The 24,064-nt window shown below is 51.2% G+C and overlaps 1 protein-coding gene across 1 annotated transcript in view; it reads left to right on the top strand.

Moving 5' to 3' along the window:
- Positions 1-24,064, top strand: part of AGRN (agrin) — a 221,528-nt gene that overhangs the window by 10,410 nt on the left and 187,054 nt on the right. The window contains exon 2 of the mRNA XM_024201658.2: positions 2,736-2,997. Coding sequence (XP_024057426.2) covers positions 2,736-2,997 — 262 coding nt within the window. The remainder of the gene's footprint in view (positions 1-2,735; positions 2,998-24,064) is intronic.

Below are 24,064 nucleotides of genomic sequence, written 5' to 3'. Positions count from 1 at the left end.
GAACGCTGACACCTTTTCTGGCAAGTTTCAGCCTTGGGTGAATTCTTACGCCACTGCCGCACCTTGCTGCGACTTGAAGGGCAATCACACATGTGTAACCCTAGGCATCTGCATTGCGGAGAGGAGCAAGAGGCAACATTTTCTTGTTGCTGCTGTCATTTATCCCACCAACCCATCATAAGAACAGCTATACTGGGTCAGACCAAAGATCCATCTAGCCCAGTATCCTGTCTTCCAACCGTAGCCAATGCCAGGTGCCCCAGAGGGAATGAACTGACCAGGTAATCAAGTGATTTATCCCCTGTCGCCTATTCCCAACTTCTGGCAAACAGAGGCTAGGGAAACCATCCCTGCCCATCCTGGCTAATAGCCATTGATGGACCTATCCTCCATGAACTTATCTAGTTCATTTTTGAACCCTGTTATAGTCTCAGCCTTCACAACATCCTCTGGCAAGGAGTTCCACAGGTTGACTGTGCCTATTGTATTCTATTCCCCTCTGGGTACTGTAAGGCCTTGCTTGCCAGGGCTAACTCTGCCCATGGCTCAGACGCTGTTGTTTTATATAGCGCAACCGATGTGCATGGAGCTTTGCAGGCATACAAGGCAGGCACCGCCCTAGAGGAGTCTGTAACCTGAATGGGAACGAGAACCCCAAATGGCCTTGTCATGGTTGCTGGGCTAGCTGCACCTCTGTGTCCCCTTCCTGGCTTGAGTGGTCTTTCTTGGGCATCCTCCTCGTGCCTGGACCTCCCCGGCTGGGCCTGGGCTACAGCACCTTGCGAACCAGCTGGGTTCAGACACTTGCAGTTCTTCCCTCTGGGAGTGCTAGGCAATGATCCGCCAGCTGCCTGGCACCAACATGGTGTTTTTTAAACCGTAGGAACAAAGCATTTAGAGAAGATTTTAAAAGTCCAGCCTACCTGTGTGTCTCTTACCTAGAGTCCTTCCAGCGAGGCTATGCTAGGAAGGCCTAACTCCTTCAGACACCTCTGTCCTCTTTCCCCGCCCAAGGGCCTGAATGGCTACCTACCCTTTAGGAGTGAGTCCCTTTTCTAACTGCTGTAGTCTTTCATCTTCTGGTTCCCAGGGCTGGTCCTGCCCAGGTTTTGTCTCTTATCCGCTTCAAGTGTTTGCTGAGAATTGGCTTATCTGGAGCCATCATCCTTCCTTTCCTACTGGTTTTCTCCCCCACTCATAGCTTCCTATAAAACAAGACCAACATCTTGATACAGTGAACACCTCAGTGACCAGGTCAGCTGGCAGTATTAATGCCTAGGGCCCTACCAAATTCCTGGCTATTTTGGTCAATTTCACAGTCATAGGATTTTAAAAATCGTAAATTTCATGATTTCAGCTATTTAAATCTGAACTTTCACAATGCTGTAATTGTAGGGGTCCTGACCCGAAACGGAGATGTGTGTGTTTGTGTTTTTTGGAGGGGGGGGGGGGGGGTGTCACAAGGTTATTGTAGGGGCGGGTTGCAGAACTGCTACCCTTACTTCTGCACTGCTGCAGGCGACGGCGCTGCCATCGGAGCTGGGCAGCTGGAGAGCGGTGGCTGCTGGCCGGGGACCCAGCTTTGAAAGCCGAGCCGCCGCCAGCAGCAGCCCAGAAGGATGGCGTGGTATGGTATTGCCACCCTTACTTGTGTGCTGTAGCGCTGGGCCCTCGGCAGCTGCCACGCTCCGGTCACCCAGCTCAGAACGCAGTAGCGCAGAAGTAAAAGTGGCAATACCACAATCCCCCTAAAATAAGCTTGCAACTCTCCCCAACCCCGCCCCCGCAACTCTTTTGGGTCAGGTCCCCCAATTTGAGAAACGCTAGTCTCCCCTGTGAAATCTGTATGGTAGAGGGTAAAAGCACGTAAAGGACCAGATGTCACGGTGGGGTGGGGGGAGCCAAATTTCACGGTCCGTGACGTGTTTTTTCTGGCTGTGAATTTGGTAGGCCCTATTCATACCCAGTTCCGGAGCTGCTCCATTTCCATCCCAGGCCATCCCCTTTCCTTGGTGTTGGTACTAGGGGTGGGGAAGGGAAGTGGTGCCACAGTCTGGCTGATGAGGATGGTTATTCCTCTCCCTGCGGGTATGTTACTTCGTGAACAGTGCTGGGATGATGGGGAGGACAGGACAGTGGGATGCAGTCAGGGGCACCTGTTCCTGCTGAATCCTGATACTGCTTCGTAGCAAGAAACTACTGCGGGAGCAGTGGGCTGGGGACGCAGGAAAAGGCCGGTGCAACTTAGCAACCTCCCGCCTGGTCAGGAGCGGACAGCAATGGCAGACCCAGGGGATTGAATCCCAAATACAGTGTGCGACCCTGTCATGGGTCGGTCACACCTGCACCTGATACACACCTGGGGAGTGGAGGGGGTCTGTCTCTTGCACTCTTGGCAACGCTTCGGTGGCTTTCTGTGTCAAGAAAGAGATTGAAAATTGACTTTGTTAGCCTGCCAGGGGGGAGTGACAAAGTGTGCGTGTGAGTGAGATGAATTCAGTTTGGGTAGAGAGAGGACAATGCTCATAGGGATCAATCCTCACTCATGTGTTACGGCTCTTGATGGGCTAGCTCATGAAATTCACTCCCGCTGAGGTTTTATAAGCTCTGCTGACTCCTCTCAACTGGCGCTTTCTTGGGGGCTTGCTGAAGATTCACTAGCCCTCGGGCTCTGACCAGGGCAGTGTCGCGTTCTCACACTGGGGCCTCCTGTGTTTCCTCTCCCTTTGCTCTAGGTGAGAGTCTGGCGGTACCTAAAAGGCAAAGACATCGTGACGCACAAAATCCTCTTGGACGGTGGGAACAAAGTGGTAATCAGCGGCTTCGGGGACCCCTTAATTTGCGACAACCAGGTCTCGACGGGGGACACCCGCATTTTCTTCGTCAACCCAGCCCCCCACTACCTGTGGCCCGAACACAAGAACGAGTTGATGCTGAATTCCAGCCTGATGCGGATTACCCTGCGCAACCTGGAAGAGGTGGAACACTGCGTGGAAGGTGAGGCTGGTTCCTTGCATGTCCCCTTCTCTCTCTCTGTCTTCCCCCACCCCGCAGGGCTGGCTATCTTTGTGCGTCTGTACGGTAAGAACCTCAGCATTGGTGTGATGGGATGAAGCCCTTGCAGAGCCAGGGAAAGAGAGCTGATTGGCTGGGTTAGCTGTCAAACACCCAGAGACGGGGGGGGGGGGACGACTTCCCTTCCCTGCAAAGTCTTCTGGGGAGGAAAGCCCTCTATAAAACTCCTTGGCTTCCATCTGGGAGTCAGAGTTGCTGGAGGAACTTAAGCCTGGGGGAGTTATGGAGAGGATTCCTTGGTTGTTGTGGCCCCCAGCCCCACTTTAAAGTAAATCTTGGTATTTTTTTAAAACTCCTTTGACTGGGTCTTTCTGCTGTACTCTGCTACAATAAGTCAAGTCCTGGATCTGTGGCCACTTCTTATTCTGAGCCATGGTGATGGCAAGTCTGTGAAATGGTGTCACTGTTGACCCCACTGGTCAAATGAGCTGGACATGTTGTCCTATGTAGTCCCAGGGCAGCAATGCTGCTGCTGTTGTGAACTGATACTGTCTCATCAGCTAACTGTGTGTGGATGGCTGATAACCAGAAGCCCTGTTCTGGGAAGTGCAGTTAAAATCATTATGGAGCCAAGCAATGTCATCTTAACTTTACGCTACAAACATTGGTCAACGCAAGTTATGTCGGCGTACCATGACTGCGGTTCAGACTTTCTCCGTTTTGTAATTTGTTCACTTAAGTCATCCCTGCAAACTCAGACAGGGATCTGAGAAGCGAGCCGGCTTCTGTAACCTCAGCAGGAACAAAGCTTCCATACATAGGTACAAAGGGAAGAACTTGGCCCAACAGTTAAAGTTGATGAATAAGCTTGATGAATGAGCCGTAACTTGAATTAATCATGGTCTGCCGTAGCTGTTGTGACTGACCAGTGTTAGCAAGTGAAAGTAGCAGACATGTTCTTTGCTCAGATCAGCAGAGCTTCCTAACTGCACAACTCCCTAGGTAATTTATTCCCAGACAATCTCCATCACTAGAGGTTTTTTAAGAACAGATTGGACAAACCTGTCAAGGATGGTGTTGATACTTGGTTCTGTCTCAGTGCAGGGGACTGGACTAATGACCTGTCGAGGTTCCAGTCCTATGATTCTAAATATCTGTGGGGGGTGAGGAGGTCAGATTTCTCGAGGGAAGGTGTAATCCAGGCTGCATCGCTTGGAGCAGAACCATGCTTCAAGGGCAGCAGAAATCTCTCAAGGGGCAGGGAGAATGTCTCTTTTCCAATCCCCCAGTAAGTGCACGTTCGTCGACTACTTTGGGTTAATGTTCAAGGCAAGAGTTCCCAGTTCCTGGGAAGTACGTTGACCCCAAGCCTCTCAGTTGGGGTCTGAATATTACACATGCGGCCCTACGAGCAGATGAATAAACAAGGGAAAGAACGCAGGAATTCTGTGTGAGCCAACAGATAAACACACGGATCAGCTCCTTCCTCCTTTCTGGTGGTATGGAGGAAAGGGCAGAACCCTTTCCTGCAGCTGTGAATGCTTGCAGAGGAGTAAGTGACTGAGTATGTGGGGACGGCCGAGAAGGCTGGTGGAAGAGTGGTTCCCAAAGCGAAGGCTGTATGTGCAAGTGGCTTTTGTAGGAGGACTGGAACATGGAGAGCGAGGCGGTTGGGTGTGTCCAGTAGTGGTTATGTACAACCCACTGTATTCCCTATGCAGTGTATATACTCCCGGCTAAAAATTGCCCTGCTCCTCAATGCCTTTTTCAACCGATCCAATACCTAGGACAGTCTTTCTCTTTACCCTTCCCAGTCTTGGTTTGCTCAGCCCTTTAGGCCCAGATTTTTAAAGGTGTCACTTGGCAATGTGTACCCGACTTGGGAGCCTAAGTATTCTTTCCAAAAGTGCCTTAGGCAATGAAGTTCCTTTTGAAAATGAGACGTGGGCTCTGGACATCAGTGAGGTGTTGTGAAGCCTAAATAGCCCTTAAAGATTTGGGCCTTAATCTCTCTCCTGTCCCCCTGCTTAAGAGGATGAAGAAGACATTTGGAGGAAAGGTATTTGGCCCTTGAGAAAATGAATGTCCTGTCTGGACCATCTGCTTTGTCCTTTACCCACCCACTAAGGTACTGACTCCATGTTGGTGCAGCTCTCTCAGTCCTAACTTACTGAATTATGATGGGGGGATGGGTCCATCAATGGCTACTAGCCAAGATGGTCAGGGATGCAACTTCCTGCTCTGGTTGCCCCTAGCCTCCGAAGCTGGGTGTGGATGACTGTATGGATCACTAGATGATTGCCTGTTCTGTAAATTCCCTCTGAAGCACCTGGCATTGGCCACTGTCAGAAGACAGGATACTGGGCTAGATGGACCATTGGTCTGACCCAGTTTGGTCGTTCTTATGTAACTTACGAGTGGCTGCCATTTGTGAACTTTTGTAAGTTACTGCTAACAAATTTTGGACAGGATATTCAACTTTATGCATCAGGGCTTAAGCCCATCTCTAACAACTGGAGATCAGGATGAGATGTAAATTGGAGGCAGATTATCCTCCATCTGCTAGGAGAGGTTCTTTAACATTCCTCAAGAGCACCTTCTGCTGGATGCTTCTGGAGACAGGACACTGGACTTAGATGGAGCCTGGGTCTGACCCAGTCTGCCAATATCTACATTGCAGAGGGATAGATTGGCAGTAAAGGATGTGTTTTGCTTAGTACCAGAGGTCCAGAGCAGGGTTTCACATGGACTCCGTGTATTGGTATGATCCATTCCTGCTTTTGTCTCTTGAGAAAAGAGTCCAAAGTTGCCTTGGCTGGAACAATCTGACCTAATGCCCATAGTGAAACCTTTCCCAGCTGCTGCCCCTGGTCCTAGGAGAGTAAAACTTCAAGTCTCTTTCCATTATTGGAAGTAACTGGCTATGGTAGTCCAGAGACGTCTCTTCCTGCCAGGAGGTGCTCACACTGAACCTGGACATTCAAACACGTAGATGAGCTTCCAGGAAAGGACCTGCTGAATTTAGATGTCTCACGCCTCCCCTTGAGGGTCAGAGAAGCCAGAAGGGCGACCTTCATTGAGGTGGACTAAAACTATATAAACCCTGAAAAATGAAAATAATACAGCAGCCCTAGCTGTCCTGAACCTGAATATAGAAAACACACTTAGTGCAGAAGGGCATTAAAGGCACTAAAGCTTGAACCTATCTAAGTTCACTGACCATCTCTTGCATGTAGCCATGATCTGGGTCTATATGATCCAAATCCCATTCTACAGAATATCCTTTAGCAGGTAGCAGCGGACTCTGTCTTGGACTCCAGTTTTCTAGGAAGTTAATTGGTTGAACCGCTTGTTTCCTTTAATTAAGAGTCTCTTCCTGATGGCTCACAGGGGAGCTATTGGTGTGTGGAGATGTGGTCGTGGCTAACTGCTTTGGGGAACTGGGACCGTGGGAACTGGGACCGTGGGCTGGGCTGGGGAGAAAAGGCTGTAAGATGGGACTGGAAAGCAGGCTAGGGAGAGCATTTCCATACAGGGTAGGATTGAGTTAGAGTGAGAAGTGGCCTGGTTACCGAGTGTGATGCTGGGGAAAGAACAAAAACCAGGTGACCACAGCACTGATGTCTCAGCCAGAGAGGTCAAACATCTGTGTAGACCAAGCCCAGATTTGCAGGATGACACTGCAGTCAGTTATCTTTGTGTTCAGCAGACTGTACGGCAGTTTGAGGTTCACCACTCTCTTGGGAAAGAGAAATCCAGCAATTTCCCTTCACCTGGCTGATTTGCTTTTCATCTGTCAGTGTCTGAAAGTCAGGCCACGGCTGGAATATTACATATGCTGTACAGTAACTAGTTTGCTGTGGCCTGGATAAAACCATGGCTTTTGTCCCAAACTCTACCCAAATCAGAAGTCTCTCTTGGAGCCTGCAAAATGTTCGGTTTGACTCGTACCTCGTAGCTGCCTAGCGTGGGCTGGGAATGCCGTGACAGGGACTTTTGAGTCCACACAAAACTCCCACACTTTAGTCCCATCTTCTACAGCTATAAGAGCGTCAGAAGGACTCAGTTGTAGCACAGATGGGCTCTCCTCCCAGGATGTCCCCATAACTGGGTTAAATCTAGCCCTGTCCAGAGGGCGACAACCCTGTTTCGCAGCAATTTTCCAGATTTCTAAATGTGTTTTTTTTGTTCTGCACTGGAACAAAATGAAAAGGTTCCAAGCATATTTGGGAAACAGAATGGTCTCAGAAAGCCAGTTTTCAGATCAAAAGCCAGAGCTTTTTGATCGATCTCTAAATGGGGTGACTACATCGGTGCAGGTGCGAGGACATTTGCTGTTGTCACTCTCTAAACAGAGTGTATGGGAAGTAAGGGCCGACTGGCTATGACTGCTTATATGTGAGCACCAACTTCTGGCTGGGAGTGTGTGGGTTCTCCTTTGCGCCTCAATACATCTGGGTGAGCTCTCCCAGGGGAATGGCTTGTCTGATAAGCCCATGGCCTCGCTGTATCAATTTCTTTGATCTGTTAGCTAACCTGGGACTGGGCAGGTAGAAGTAGGAATCATTGCTTAGACCAGGGGTCCCCAACCTTTTTTGTCTGGCGGCGCCAGACGACGAGCCATGGAGGACCGTGGCGGCGGATGAGCCTCCGCCGAAATGCCGCCGACAAGCGGCAACGTCAATAAGCGTCGCCGCCAACAAGCAGTGGCATCCAGAGGCGTCGCCGCTGAAAATCGGCATTTCGGCGACGACGGCTCTGGATGACACTGCTTCTCGGCGGCATTTCGGCGGATGCCCGTCCGCCGGCCAGTATGTGGGCGCACTTAGACACCCCAGCGGGCGCCATGGCGCCCATGGGCACCGTGTTGGGGACCCCTGGCTTAGACTTTCAGGTGTGCTAGGTTTTGTAAGGGCAGATCCAGGAGACTCTCTTGAGCAAGGTGCTAGGTGTGATTATTATTTTTTTCCCCCCTCCCTGTTCTTTTGAGAGCTCAACAACTGACCCCCCCCACCTCCCCGAGACCTTTCCCCAGATGTGTATCCGGATTTCACTTTGATCACCGCTTCGGTTTAAGAAAATCAAGAGTTTGCGTATAGTCTGCGTGCTGTCTCCACACTGAACTTCCTTCCTCACAGACAGCTCAGAGTCAAGCCTTCTGGGGCCCTGGCTAATGCGAATCCAGCACTGCTATTAAAAATGGCCTGGCAGGTGGCATGATTTGCATGAATTCTGGTGCCATGGCCTGAGCTGAGATCGCTTCACTAGTGATGGGGACCTTGAACCAGAGCTGAGTCATGTACATCAGGTTTAAATTACAAATCATACCTGCAAAGCTGATGGCACTGGATACAATAGACATGCACCATCCTGCGTGTCTTGTTCCCTTGGAAAGTTTAACCACGCTCTCACTTTCTGTTCATTTCTTCTCCCACCTCCTTCCTGATTGGTTCTCCTCCCCGGCATATGCTTTGCACGTAGTGACTTTTGCATTTGGCACTCAAGGGTCTTAACAAACAAATTATGCCCCGAGAGCACCGCTTTACACTGGGTTCTTCACCATCTTGCAGACCTGGGCTAGTGGGGGATACAGAAAGTTTGTGATTCAGCCAAAGCGCCACAAAGCGCATCAGAGCTGGGAACCAAATCGGAGTCCTGAGGCCCAGTCCTCGGCGCTCACCGCTCCAGACCCCTGCAGCAGCCACGTCCTGATGCGGGAGAGCCTGACCTTACTTTCAGCTAAAGTGAGGGCAGCAGGTGTCTGCAGCTAATGCTGAGGAGCAAACTACTGAGCTGTCGTATTCCCTTTTGAGAGCAAACTCCACTCCCCTGGAGACTGCAAACCTTTCTTGCTCCGGATTGGCCGGAAAGGTTTCTGGTTGACTTGGGAGCTGCTCTGAAGCTGGATTGCCTTGAAAGCATCTCTTAAAGCCTCATTGTGTATCTCTCTTTGTCTCTTCCTGTTCACTTTTCTTCCTTCCTCTCCCTCTCCTTAATTCTGAGAGGTTTTGTCCTTGTAAACCAGCCCGTGCAAAATCTGCTTTTCAGTCTCCTTAAAGAGCTTGCAAGGAGTGCAGAGTGGGCTGTTTCTAGCAAGCAAATTGCTGGCATGGGGCTAGTGCGAAGTGCGTTTGGGGTGTGGGCATTTCCCATGATCGGCTCTCTTTGCAGAACTCCCCCGTCTCTGGACCCATTTCTCTTTTCTAATCCCTCCCTGGCCTCTTACTGTGTGTCGGGGCAGGGAGGAGGGGCCTGGAAAGGCTTGGATGTGGTGTGTGTTTCCTTTTTTTTTTTTTTTTTTTTCTCCAAGCTGTCCTTCCTTCCCCTCTTCCCTCTTGGCTCTGTTTTGGGCTCAAGATAATGAGAACAGCATCACCACCTCCGCCTCAGGAGGGTGAGAAAGTTAGCCAGCAGCTGCGAAAGGGCAGTAAACTGTGAGAGAATCTTCTACTGTGAAATCCTGGGGGCACCTTCCCTTCGGCGTTCTGCATCCAGGGCTGCTGTGTCCCAGAGCCGGGGGTGAGAGGGCTGGGCCCGGGGGAGAAGGGAAGTGGGGTCTAGTTTATGGGCAAGGTCCTGAGTCTCTGTCTCTGGCAGTGGATCAGTCCTGCTTTCGGGGGCTTAAAACCAAGCTCTGCTTCGTAAATGGAATCCTCCCCCAGAGGCTCGCGTTCTTTCCGGAGTTCTTTGCTAACAAAACCATCTGCACTTGGGTAACATCCCCCATCCTGTGCGCTAGCCACTAGATGTCCTTCCGTGCTCCTGGTCTTCATTGGCAATTCTGCAGCGGGGGAGTCCTTCCGCGCTCCCGGTCTTTGGGGCACTTCGGCAGCGGGTCCCGGAGCAAGTGAAGGAGCTGCCGCAGAATTGCTGCCGAAGACCCGGAGCGCGGAAGGACCCCCCGCCGCCCCCCCCCCCAAATCCTGGTGCCCGGTCGCCTAAATGGAAGCACCGGCCCTGCCCCCCCCGCCCCATCACTGGGTTAACCCCTTCTTTGCTTACGTTTGCCAAGTGCCTTGGGATCCTCCGCTGTTGGAACCTACATAAGCGGAATGGGGTCTCTGTCCCCTGGTGTTGGCTGGTCCATAGGCATGGCTAAGAGTGTACTACAGCTGCCAGCCAGAAGAGTTACTACTTTAGCCCAAGCAGTGGAGGCTTAGGTATTTAGCACTGAGAGTGCTGAGTTCAGTTCCCCAGGGGAGTCAGTTAAGCTTCCTCGCAGGGGCTCACTGCAGCAGCTTGGGAGCTTCGATTTGTATAAGAAGCTCCACAGGAACTTTGAATCTTGAGTGGGAGGCTGCTGATCTGCAGAGACTTCCTCCACTTTCCCTCCCCCCTCCCTGCCCTTCCTCAGGATAAGAGCATCCTGCTTCGGGACTGTGTGGCATCGGCTCAGTTAATGACCCAGCCGCTGTTTTTCAAATCCTCGGCGCGGAGGTGGCACGGTTTTGACGTGCTGACTCTTCCGCTGCGGACTCATGGGCTGCTTGTTCACATCACGAACTTCCAATCTGGACAGGACTGTGGTTCGTTAGTGTCGAGTGGCGCTGGCAACATCGGGGGCTCTGAATCGGACTCTTCGCCTCTGGTTTTCTGAGATGTCTTGTACAGTCCTGCTGGCTGCTGGACTCTTCCAGCCGGCCTCTGTGCAGGACGGAGCAGCTCTGGGCTGGGGCTGCGGAGTGATGGCCTCGTGTGCCATTCAGACTAATGGCATTGCCTGGAACAGGAGCAGTCTATTTTCACTCTCCTCTGACCAAGGCTGGATGTGAAGTGTGTGTGTGTGTGTGTGTGTGTGTGTGTGTGTGTGTGTGGGGTGGGGGTGGGGGTGGGGGTGGGGGTGGGGGGCAGGATGCATAGCTGATGGATGCAAACACCAAAGGTGGGAGATTATTTAGGGTGATACATGAGAGTTGTAATGTAGGGGAAGAAAATAAGGGGGTGCCTACAAACTACTGTCAAACTTTTTGATGGGGAGAGAGATCGGACTGGAGCAGACACGAGCGTGCTGGCAGTATGGTCCTGTTGATAAGGCATAAGGTTGAGGATCAGGACCCACAACTTCTATTCCTGCATTTACTAATAACTGTCTGGGCACTGAGAAGTAACGGATTTCCTCCTCTCTCCCCTCCCCCCCCCACAGCTGGGGAAATGGAGGTATTGTTATTTGCCCATGTTCTGCAAAGAGCTCTCAGACCTACAGATAAACTGCTTCCAAGTGCAAAGTGGTGAGGTTTCCTAAGGGAAGTCCCACTGCTCGGGACTTCTTTAAGCTCTCCTGGACAATGAGACACTGGCTCTGATGGTCTGCGGTGTCTTCTCCGCCTCTGACTCCTGTGGCCGTTGGGAGGCAGATGAAATTGTACTCCTGCATCTCTTCTCCTTGGCCCTTAGATGGGGGGGGTGGGGGTGGGAATGGCCACCCCTCTACCTGGATTGACAGGCCTTTTGGTTACAGGCTGGATGGAAGTTGTGAGGGACGCAGCATGGATGCTCACTGATGTAGCAGCATCCTTCTTAGTGTTAGATCAATGTAGCTGCTCCCTTGAAAATATACCAGGCAGGTTACTTGAAGTAGCTGGAAATCAGACTGCTTGATGTGGAGCTCTTGGTTAGGGAGGGTGCCTGTGACTGGAACGGAGTGTGGAATTGCAGCATTATTCAGTGAATTCCCCACTGAGCAGCCCCTTCCTTCTCCGAAGACAGGACACTGGGCTAGTTGGACCTTTGGTCTGATCCAGTGTGGCTGTTCTTATGTTCTTGCACAGAATCCAAAGGGGGTTTCCGTGGAGTACTGACGGCATAAAACGACCCTCTGAAAGGAGAGGGGCCATAGTGACTTGAACCAGTATCCCATCCCCCTGGGAAGGCAATGGAAGCCTGGGGGATGCTCTCATGGCCACTGAACGTTCTCACCAGCCATGAGACCCTGATGAATAGCAACGGCCAGGAGCATACGGTGCTGGTGCAGGGGCAATCAGGGTCTGGCTGGAAAAGAGCTGTCGACCTTTCAAAGGGGTCTGGTTTCGAGAACGCCATGCCCCCCTCAGTCCCCATCCCACAGTAAAATCTGTCTTCAGGACAGTCCTCTCCTCTTGAAGCGCCCACTGGCCTAAGGTCACAAAGGGGTCTTGGTCGTGGCTGAGTTTTACGGCACTCTCTCGTGACAGCCTATTGCCTGACGTGCTTTTTCCCAGGCTTGTGAAATATTTCAACCCTAATTCTTTGAACAGGTGTGTGTGTGTGTGTGTGTGTGTGTGTGTGTGTGTGCGCGCGCACATGCGCACACACACACACATATCCAATGCTTGAGTGGGCCATCAAAGCAAAGCTGCTCTCCGGGGGAAATCGGGGGTGGACAAAAATAGTGGTTCTTTCCTGTTTCCTGCCAGCAGGCAGTTACCCCGGTTTGTGTTGTCAAGGCCGGCTCAAAAATCCCTTCCTGCTGAAGTTAATAGTAAACCTTTGACCGTCCGAACGCCAACAGGCTCAGGAGTCTGGCATCTCTCCCCCCACCGCCCCGCACTCCTGGAAGTAGTTGCCTTTGGAGAGCTGTACCTTGCATCAGAAATTGCTGAAACTGACTGGTCTCTGCTGCTGATGCACTGGGAGGTGTATGCTTGCTGTCTCTCTGCGGGGTGGAATGTGAGTGCAACTCATCTGTACATCACGTTATTTATCATGTTGAGGGAACCCATCTCCTCAGTCCTGCAGTCACCACTGTAGGTTCCAGATAATAATGACTCTTGTAACATGGGCTAAGTGCATTACAGCTCCCTCTAGTGGCTGGTTCACAGAGGATAGGAGCCTACTACTGCTAGCAGTTGTTGTTAGCTCAAGTGGCAGAGGTCGTGGTTTCTGATGCTGGAGGTCCAAAGCTTAATCCCTGTAGATGCTGTGTTTGGCGTTGCTTTCTGTGCTACTCCTGAAAACAGCATTTGGTCTTTGAATCTCCACTGGGGATGTGGTCGCTGCTGTGAATTTTCACCCAAGTGTTGCAATCTTGTATTTGCTCCCGTACTTCCAGAGCCCTGTCTACTTGCTGTCTTATCTCTCCGCACAAGAGCATTATTATCCAAGGCACATTTTAGGTGCCAGAACTGTGTGTGTGTGTGTGTGTGTGTGTGTGTATATATATATATATATATATATAAAAAAAGTATTGGCTAGACAACTCACTAAACAAAGCCAGACACTTCTGCACATTCATTTACATTCCTCTAAATGTTGCTGGAGCAAATCTGCAGCTACCTAAGACTTGTTGGCTGCCATTGCAGGGCCACTTGTTGCCATTACGCATCATCTGGGGAGAACTCTGATTCTCGTGCTCTGAAACCCAGGTTCCTGCCACTTGAGTTAAGAGAATCTCCACCAACTGTGCAGGGCCCATGACACACCGTTGCATTCTGATTCCATCCAGTAGATGGAAGTGGTTAGTATAGACAGAGGTCTCCAAAGTGTGGGGCGTGCCCCCCTAGGGGTGTGTGGAGAACCATCTGGGGGGGTGCGGTGGGTCCCAGGCCAGCCCCAACGGGGGCAGGAAGGGAGCACCACCCAGCCCCTCCCTGACCCCAGCTGTGCTCTGGTCTGGCCCCCAGCCGTGGGTCTGGCTCCCATCCCGGCATGCACATGCCCACATCCCCGGCCGCTGGTCACAGCTCTGTTCCCGGCCCTGGGCCAAGGCTGGAGGCAATGCCGGGAGCGGAGCCACACCTGGCCACAGGCCTGGCTGCTGGTGCCCACCGCAATCTGGCCCCAGCCCGAGCCTTGGCCCCCTTACCCCTGTCCATGTCTTACCCCCCTCCCCCTTCTCCCTGAACCACAGCCCTGCTCCCAGCTCAAGGGGGGCGGGGGCGTGAACAGATGTAAAGGGTGTGACCCTCAAAAGTTCAGGGACCGCAGGTGTAGACGCACTAATTAGTCTGTGTGTGTATATAGAGGGGAGGGGTAACAGCGGCAGGAGAGACGCGTTGGAATCTCTCTTTTTCTCTGCTTCTGAGAATAAGATGGTGCTGAGCTCCTCTAAAAACCCAGAGGCGGGAGAGGGGTTATACTTGCTATGGGGAGAGAAGTGACCTGCCTGTCGTGTTTAAGGTGAAGCAAACTCCCAGGTTGGAGGGCTCTAAAATCCCCATGACAAATAGGCCCTATCGAGCTCTATGGCCGTGTCCAGTCTAGTACCAAAGCTACTGGCCTAGTCAATAAGATGCCAGGTTTTGCTGGCGAGTTTCTCCCGGCCGGGCCCTTTGGCTGGGCTGTGAGGTGCCTCCTGGGAAATCCCTGAGCCAACCCAGACTTGCCTCCTGCTAATCCTTACCCCGAAGTGCAGCTTCCACTTGCTTATCTTACTAAACACTCTGCAAAGATCCCACATTCCTTCAGGCTGACTTCCATGGAGCCTGCGTGACTGGCTATATCCCGCTGTGGCTTGGTGGCCCCTCTGCTCTCTCCAGTAGAAGATGGACACTAAGGGCCCCAGGTTCTTTTGTAGGGGCCAATGGGGTGTGGCTGTAGAAGCCGCTGCCTCGTTAAAAAAGCGACTTGGGCAGTGACCTCTTTTCTGCAAAACTGCTTCTCTTTTTTGCATTTTCACTTCCGTTGAACCACTTTCTTTGATTAGCAAGGAAATAGGATTCTTGCCACTTCAATAATTAAATCCCCAATTTGGTTAATTTCAGCCAGGCTCCAGCATAAACTACAAAGTGAATATTCAAAATGGTGAGGTGCAAACCACTTGGGGATTTCCCCCCGCTCTGATTTTTCTCCCCAGTTCCTCCCATGCTCAGTGTCTTCAATCATCTGCTCTCTGTATCTTTTCTTAAACCTTAACTGGCCTTCCTGTTTACCTGTCCCGCCTTGGTCAGATCAGAGGGCACTAGACTGGGACTCGGTAGATCTGGGTTCAATCCTCAGTTCTGCCACAGACTCCGTGTGACCTAGGACATGTCCCATTACTCCTCTGTGCCTCAGTTTTCCCCCACCTGTGAAATGGGGATAATTCTCCCTTTCTCTCACTCTGTGTTGTCTTTTTAGGTTGTAAACTCTTTGGGGCAGGGTCTGCGTACAGTGGGGCTCTGATCTCTGTTGGCACCTCCAGGCGTTAAGCATTGCAGTGACCCCTAAATGTGGTGTTAAATTAAATTAAATAAATTAATGGAGATATCCCATCTCCTAGAACTGGAAGGGACCTTGAAAGGTCATCGAGTCCAGCCCCCTGCCTTCACTAGCAGGACCAAGTACTGATTTTGCCCCAGATCCCTAAGTGGCCCCCTCAAGGATTGAACGCACAACCCTGGGTTTAGCAGGCCAATGCTCAAACCACTGAGCTATCCCTCCCCCCAATCCCTAAGTGGCCCCCTCAAGGATTGAATTCACAAGCCTGGGTTTAGCGGGCCACTGAGGGGCATGGTGCTGTCTTTCGGCTAATATGGTAAACTGAGGACCGGACTGTATGTGGTAAGAATGCCATAGGATTTTTCAAGAGTGGGATGGGGGGGGAGGGGAATCTTGGTGTCTTGGCCAAATTCCAACTCTGATAACTGCTTTTTCCCCTCCCGGAGTTCCCACTGTTGATTGGACGGAAGGCAGTGTTCTTTGGTCCCTGCAAAGATTGCAGCCTAGTGTTGCTATGCGCTGATCAACAGCTGCTTTATTCCACGCTGGCAGGGGGGCTCCTTGTGCGTAACTTAAAAGCCTGTTGGGAAAGTGCTTTTGGGATCCTTGAGGACGAACGCTTGCATTTCTATTGCATTTCCATCACCCCCCCCTCTTACCCCCGATACACACCAGAGTGCAAGCTGCAGCATTTCTTTGCTCCAGCGTCCTGGGTACGATCAAACTCTCCCCCCTCCCCCTCTTCTGGTAGAGGAGGCAATGGCTGGTGTCCTCAACTTGAGGTCTTCCAGTTGTAAACTATTTGTCGTGTGGAGGAGCCCCAGTCTTGAATCAGGACACCCTCGTGCTCAGCACTGAACGAACAAACCGAATCGAGGGCTGACAATCAAAGTAGTTGTGCATGTTGGTGGCCCAGTATCTGTCACTTGCTGTTGAGTCCATTATGTCTCCGTCATCCCATCTTCTTCTTTACATCGCTTTAATCTCCCTCCCTCCCCCATAAATGACAGCAGCCCCATCCCAAGCCAGAGAGAAGAGGCCTTCCTTCCTTCTGTCTCGAAGATTTCCAGCCATGCAGCTAACGCTAGAGAATACAGGTCAATACCACCAATTTAACAAACCTTCCAGAGACTCAACCCTCTTACACCGCCGATGTTCAATAAACCTCCACATCTTTGGTCCCCCGAGCGCACGTGCACTCACTCACTCACATGTCCCCTTGTCTGCCGTAGTGCTGAAGGATGGAAGAATATACTGCGTTCCCATAGGACGCTGTGTCACGTTGATGGGCTGGAAGTGCATTTTCCATCTAATATTAGTCCCTCTCTCTCGGTCTTGCAGGGATGCTAATTAGTTTAAGTGAACCGGAGGACTGGCTGTGCCTCTGCGACTTTGATTTGTGGCCGATATTCAATTAAAACAGCAACAAAAAAAAAGGCCAAGGTGGCTTTTGCTGAGCTCTGCGGTTCTGAACGCATTATTCCTCTTCGCGCCGTCAGCGAATAACGTCGCTGGGGCTCCGGTCGCCTGGCTCGGCCGTTCTCGCACTGTTCGGGCATGCAGGGAGGCCCATTTACGACGCTGTCCAAACACACAGGAAGGCTCCGGATTTGGAATAAAGGGAATGGGGCTGGCCAGGGTGGTTTAGAAAGGAGAGGGGAGACCGGGAGGCTAGAAAGTATTGAGAGAACAGAACAAAACAGCATCATTCATCTAAGGATTTCACAGGGCTTAACAAACGTTAGTTAATTAAGCCCCTTCCTCCCTGAAAGGTGGCTGTTTATCTCCATTAGTGTAGTCAGGGATGGACATGGGAAGGGGGGAAGTCACGTCACGTTGTCTCTGCTCAAGGTTACACAGCGAGTCTGTGGCGGAGCTGGGAACAGACCCCAGGAGTCCCGATTCAAAGCCCCCGCTCTCACTCCTGCTAGCAGTAGAAGTAGACCCTGTTGGGGACTATAGTTAACCCACAAGTGTCTTGGAGCTGAACGAGTGTGAGGGAGTCTAGTCTCTTGGCTGCTGGAGCCAGAATGCCGAGACTTCTGTAGTGCCAGCCCTCCACAGGTGAATGCTTTGTCTAGCTCATGGAAGCCAGAGATGGGAAAAGACTGTGTGTGGGCTGGCCAGTAGAGGGTTGTCCACTCTTTCATGTTGTTGAGTTGCTGCACAGCAGTGGGAGATGCTAGATCTTATGGTCTAAACCTTTTGTCTCCACTTCAATCAGCTTGCTCCAGCGATGTAGGGAGAGACTCCGTCTCCAACCCCTGTGCACGGCCGTGCGTCTCACCCCTCGCCGAGCAGCTCCCAGGCGCGTGTTCCTTAGACAGGCAGGTTGGCCAAGACTCATGGCCAACGGCAGCATCTTTCATTTTAGACTCCTCTCTCACCCCAACGCCCTCCTGACCTACTCAGGTTGTTTAATATTTCACCAGCTCCTCACTCGGGGAGCAGAGTGCTGAGGGGGTGAATGAACGGTGCATTTGTCATGCACCCTTGGTCTAAGTGCGTCTCTAGTTGGACGTAGTCCTTGCCTTTAAACCTTGGATCGACCTTTCTATCGTCCATGTAAAATCCTTGCTGGTACCAAGTGAGGAAGGAAATGGGGGAGAAGTAGACTCTAGGTCTCCCTGTAGCTTCTGGGTAGAAGTAGCAGCTCTGAGGTGGCCTTTGCAGTGGCTCGTATGCAAGACTTCTTATCCCCCCTGAAACCTGAAGGTTGGCTGGTGTTCACCTCTTCCCTTAATGTCCCACTGCTGCTCCTCAGGAATCCGTTCCTCTGGGGTTAACAAAAATAGTTCTCCGCAAAGCACTTAGAGCAACAGGATGGTGTAAGTGGTCTAAATAACCAATAGAAAAGCGATAAGGTAATAAGGCCAAGCTGCTAATTAGGGCCATAAAGCAGAACCGAACAGGAGGCTTCAGGCTATATGCACTTAATAAAACTCTCTGTTTGAGGTAGGTGATTTGGGACCTGATCTACAGAGAGATGGGAATGGATGTGCTGGTTTTTCTTAGCTTGAAGTAAATTACAGTAGAACCTCAGAGTTACGAATTGACTGGTCAACCACACCCCTCATTTGGAACTGGAAGCACGCAATCAGGCAGCAGCAGAGATGGAAAAACCCAACAACAACAAAAGCAAATACAGAACAGTATTGTGTTAAACATAAACTACTTTAAAAAAAGGGAAAGGTGTTTTTATTTTCTTTTTTTTTTTTTAAAGAAAGACAAGTTAAGGAAACTGTTGCTGTGCTGGTTTCATTTAAGCAGCATTTTTCTTCTGCATAGTAAAGTTTCAAAGCTGTATTAAGTCAATGTTCGGTTGTAAACTTTTGAAACAACCACCATAATGTTTTGTTCAGAATTATGAACATTTCAGACCTACGAACAACCTCCATTCCCGAGCTGTTTGTAACTCTGAGGTTCCACTCTACTTACCTGCTGCACCTTCCTCTGGAGGAACTGCCTGAAATGGACCCCCAATGGAGAGTACATAGTTGTCCCAAAGGCACACTGCCTGGCTTATGCAGGAGGTCAGATGAGGCCATCATAATGGTCTGTCTTCTGTTGTTAAGAGCTATGATCCGAGTGAGGGCACTCAATGGTGTTACACTCTGTTTGTGTGTGTGTGTGTGTGTGTGTGTGTGTGTGTGTGTGTGTGTGTGTGTGTGTTGCTCAATCTAGTAGATTTAATTGGCCTAGATCTTTAACAAAACAAACATTGCAATTTCACATTTAAAAAACCTGAGCTTCCTTGCTGCGAAGTGCCAACGGCTGTAAGGCAGGTGCAGGGCCAGCTCCAGGGTTTTTGCCGCCCCAAGCGGCGGTGGGGAAAGCTGCAATCGCGATTGCGATCGGCGGCACTTCGGCGGCAGCTCCACTGCGCCGCTTTCTTCTTCAGCGGCAATTCCGTGGCAGGTCCTTCCCTCCGAGAGGGACCCGCCGCCAAAGAGCCCAACGTGCTGCCCCAAGCACCTGCTTGCTGAGCTGGTGCCTGGAGCCGGCCCTGGGCAGGTGTGGAGGGAGGCAGAGATTGCAAAGCCGCTTGCATCTTGCCTTCGCTTTGCCTATACAGATAAATGCCAGAACGCCACTTAACTGAAACTCTGGGTTAACCAAAGGTTGGTGGTTTATCCTCAGATGTTCCGCTTCTGCACAGCTCCTAAACTCTTCAGGACTGAAGCTACCTGATCTAGAGACCAACAGTCTCTTCTTCAGGTTAGTTCCAGGGTTTCTCTCACGTGATATTTGCCAACAATTGCACTGATCATCCTCCTTGTTGCTCTATCTTGCATCCCATTCCCCAAGCTATGATTGTCTTGTCTGTTTAGACTGTGAGCTTTTTCAGGGCATTGGCTGGCTCTTACTGTGTGGTGCATGCAGCACAATAGGGCCCAGATCTCAATTGGGATCTCTAAGTGCTATCGTATTTAAGTGCTTCTGTAATTAACTTGCTATCCCGCAGGCCCTCATAAAACCAGGATTTTGGTATTGCTAACACGGTGTCAGTCAGAACGGGGACTTGTGTTCCCATTTTAAACAATATTAAATCCATTTTCTGAATGTTTAAGCAGCCTCGAACCTGGTTTCTAATCTCTCCCTGGTCTCCTGCACTGCCTGCATCGCTCAGATCGCATCTATATTTACTGCATTTTTGTGGGCTACAATAAAACTCCGCATAACCAAATCTCATTACAGACAACAGATTAGCATATTATTTAACATGAGCAGTGAAGAGTTCCTGCTGTCCTACATCTTCAAAGCAGAAGTTGCATGAAATGACCAAGAAAATACCCAAAGTGATTTACAATCTGTACAGACTGTGTCTTCCCAGAATAATAAACTTGCCTGATTTACATGGCTAAAGAAACAGCTGGCAGCACTCGTTAAGAACATAGAAAATCAAATGATCTAACTGGAACCATAATGTCTGGTTAACATACACGGAGTCAGAGAGAAACCAGGCTCCCAACCCCCATGTAAGGGGAGTATTATCCCCAGTTCGGAAAAGTCCAGAGGTTAAGGCTAAAACATGGCGTGGAGCTTGGATGCCTCAATTTTTGGCTGCCCAGTTACAGACCCCTTGGACGGTGCGTGGTTTGTTTGTTTTTTTGAAGTGTTGTGCATCTGTGCTGACCTCCAGTGGGAACTGCATTCTTCCATATAGGTTCTTATACAGCATGAGCTGTATTTGTTCGTATAGAGCTGCCCCTCTGAAGTGTCTCAAGTTAGGCATCTGATCACCTTTGACCCAGGGTCACAAAGTGAATTGGTGGCAGGAAGGGGATGAACCCCAGGAATTTTCTCATTCCTGGCTTGAACCACTAGCCAATGTGGTGGCGGAGGGGCGTGTGTGTGAGAGATAGGAAGGAAACGCCAAAAACATTGGTTTGCTGAAAAGGTTCACATAGCACGATACCCAACTCAAACTTTACCTGTACTCCATCCCTGAAGGCACAGGTGGCAATAGAGGCCAAGTCTACCCTATAAACGTACAGTGGTATAACGATGTTGCTCAGGGGTGTGAAAAATCCCCGGTGTAATAGCGTCTTCACTGGAGCAGCTGCGCCGTGGCAGCGTTTTTAAGTGGACCCTTGTCCTAAGAGGGGTGGCACTATTGCTCTGAAATATTTACGCATGCTGCCTGAGCTGGGGCTGGCCACGCACAGTGGCACAACCTGCCATCTCCCAAGAGAAACTGGCTGTTATCCACAGTCCCTCCCTGCTCATCCCACATTATGAGGATTGCTGCCTGGGATGGAGTCAAAGGAAACTGAAGGGAGGCACGTGCGATCAAGGTGTGTGTACATTACCACCCCATCCCTCTCGTCCTGGAGAGGGAAGGACAAGTGTTAGGCATGCCCCCAATGATTAGACTATCTCGTGAGGGCTCTTTCTTCCTTTTCTCTTGCCATCCCTGCAGGAGAAATCTCTCTCCAGGCTCCTGGACTGGATGTTGCCTGCAGTTTACATTCACTGCCCCCCATCCACCTCCCCATGCACCTTTCTGGATTATAAATCTTCACCTCCTCTTGCACTAAAGGGCTGCCGCCCGGGCCTCGAGCCAGCGCCGCATTCCAGTCATAGCTCAGGCAGGTATGTTGCAGTGATAAATGGTGCGTGCAGCTTTGGGGCATGATCTCCGCGGAGCAGCCAGGTCTGGGAGGAGGCTGCACTTAGAGTGTCGGGAGCGGGGAGCTGTTCCTGGGGGCTGATTTGAACAGTGCAAAGGTGGCATTGATGGGAGCAATGTGGGAGACGGGATGGCATAGGCCAGCAGCAGGGATTGAAGGCGATGCTGGGAGCTTGGCTGTGGGAAGTCCCAGTTGGGTGAAGGGACTGTGGTAGCTTTGTGTTCCTTCCCTGCCCAATGGGGCATTGCTGACCATCCACTCATCCTTCTCTGCCTAACCCCCCAGGAAGTGGGGACCCCATGTGAGCGGGGAAAGGGTTTTGCTGCAGCTCTGTGTCGTTGGGAGGGTGGAGGGGCAGGACAGACTCCTGTGTATGAGGAGAGAAGGGGCAAGGCTGACGCTGAGCATGGGAACTGCCCCCCCCCCCATTCCAAAGCTGTCTAGCTGGTGGCAGGAGAATTGAACAGTGGAGTCTTTCCACCTGCCGGGGAGCCTGGATCCCTGAGTACAGCCCACATATTACTGCAGGCAAGTCTTGAACTGGGCCCTTCCTGGTCTGCAAGCCTGTTAGAGTGGCAGTGACGAGGCCATGCTGTCATTCCTCTCCTCTGAGTGTAGGGACTTTTGAGAAGGCTCCCCCCCCCCCCACTTCCTTGCGTTAGCATTAAGGTAACACGACTGTCAGGACAATGTGACCAGGAGGGGGACACGCCAGCCTGGGGATGCTGAATCCCCTCCAAGCTCTCCGGTCCAGTTTCAGAGACCCCAAAACTTCACTATAAACATCTGAACTCCAGGGGATACTTCAGCTGAACCTGCTAAACAGGGCCGAGTTGGGTACTTGATCCAGTCGAGAGTCCTCACTCGACCTCCCAACTGACCAGAAATCTTCTCTCTGCACTGTCAGTTCCTCTCCAAACTTCCTCATGGATGTCCTTTAATCCAGGAAATTAGCCAGATCTCCGATAATGGATGCTGTGGTGTTCTGCTTGTTGCCAAAAGATTAAAGGAGCTTTGATTGCAGCAAGTACAGTTCCTGATTCAGGTTCTCTGGCTTTGTTCCTGTTTGTTGTTGCACAGCCTGGCTTTATGCTGCGGTGACTGCTGTTGGGTCTCTCTCCCTGGACCCTAGTGCTCTCCGTCAGCTGGCTGACTTTTGAAGGTGCTGGGGAGGGGACGAGGGGGCCAGATCCCTTCTCGGAATCTGCTGGAGATCTGATCTCGTGCAAGCAGAGGATGTTAGCGTTCAGTGTGGACGGTCTGAGAGGCTGTGGTGAGCTGTCCAAGAGCAGCTGGTAGAGGTCAGTGCAGGAATGGCTGGGTGACACTGAATGCTCTGCGTTATGCAGGAGCCAGGCTGAATTGTCCTATGGCTCCAGAATCCGAGTCGGGCCGTGTCATTCTTGTGGGTGTGCGCTCAAGGAACCACCGCCCCCTTCCTAAAGAAAGGACCTCCTGGTCTGCTTAGGGGAGCTGGCATGTTGGAACTCGGATTATAGCCCTGATGCTAAGTGGGCTTTCCCCACTTTAAATGTAAAGATTGGGGGCGGGGGGAGAGTGGCTCATCATGCTCTTATTTTTTTAACAGGACTTTCCAAAGTGCTGTAGGAGGAGCAGGCATGTGTGTTTCTGCAGCTGAAGGTGGTGAGGTTATAGAGTGCCCCCGGGCAGCTCAGTCCATGGACACTACCGTGCTGCATAATCATTGGCAGACCAGGAAGGTGTTTATCCAGCAGGTCACACCAGTCGGTAGCGTCTCTGGCAGCAGGTCAGGATGCAGGAAGCTGGAACTCTTGTGCCTTTGAGCGAAGGGATCTGTAGCATCCTCCCCTGAGTTTCCTCTCCTAGAATGTTCTGATCAGCTGTCCTGGAGCTGCCAGCTCCTCCAGCCTGGAGTGAATCCTACACAAACCCACCTGATCTGCAGGGTCAAGTTATCTGGTCATCCTACCTTCAACTGCAGCCTCCTTTTTCTGTCCCCTCCTCCAACCACCCCCCCCCCAAAACCTTGAGAAATGACTTGCCAATCATACATGTGTGTATCTTCCTGCTGACTTGTCTGACTGAAGGCCCCGGAAACACCCAGGGAACTTGCATCTAAACTCTGATTTCACCTCTGACCTCAATCTACACATCCCCATACGTTGCTGTTTTCCTTCTCAGCTTTGAACCAAACCCTTTCTGGGCAGTGTTGGCTCACTCCTAATAGAATGCATCCCCTCCCCTCCTGGAGTGCCGGCCTTGGGCGTTAATGTCTTGAGAGAGGTGGCCTATGGGTACAGCGGGGGATATGGACGTGCTCTGAAGTGGAGGAGCTTTTTTTGTAGCTGCAGCCTGCTATACCCCTACCCCCCACACCTGGTTTGGGGTTTGCTTTTATCTCTCTGGCTTCTATTGTGCTTCTTGCCCGCACTCACTCTGATGGGAGGAGGCAGCCATAGTATTCCTGGAGTGCCAGCCCTTGGATTTGGGGATGCTCATGTTGCAGCTCCCCAAGCAAGACCCTAGGGAGGGGCTTCACAGTGGCATGCATTGGATTATAATGGACTTCAGGACTCCGAGAGAGCGAGCAACATAGATCCCGTGACAAAGGCATTGCATTAGAGCTGGTTGGTTACTTTTGTATTTCAGTATCAGTTAGGAGCCCCAGTCACAGACCAGGACCTTGTGCTAGGCACTGTACAGACCGAACAAAAAGGTGGATTTCTTAGTGCATTTGTCCTTGGGATGGACCCATGTGCTAACGCTAGAATGTCACCTCTCCCTGAGAGTGAAGGGGTGTGTGTGTGGGGGGGGGGGGG

This window comes from Terrapene carolina, unplaced genomic scaffold, assembly GCF_002925995.2.
Source record: "Terrapene carolina triunguis isolate 2854851 unplaced genomic scaffold, T_m_triunguis-2.0 Scaffold714, whole genome shotgun sequence".
In the NCBI taxonomy this organism is placed as follows: Eukaryota; Metazoa; Chordata; order Testudines; family Emydidae; genus Terrapene; species Terrapene triunguis.
The sequence above is the reverse complement of the archived record's forward strand: the minus strand, read 5'-3'. Positions and strand labels throughout refer to the sequence as shown.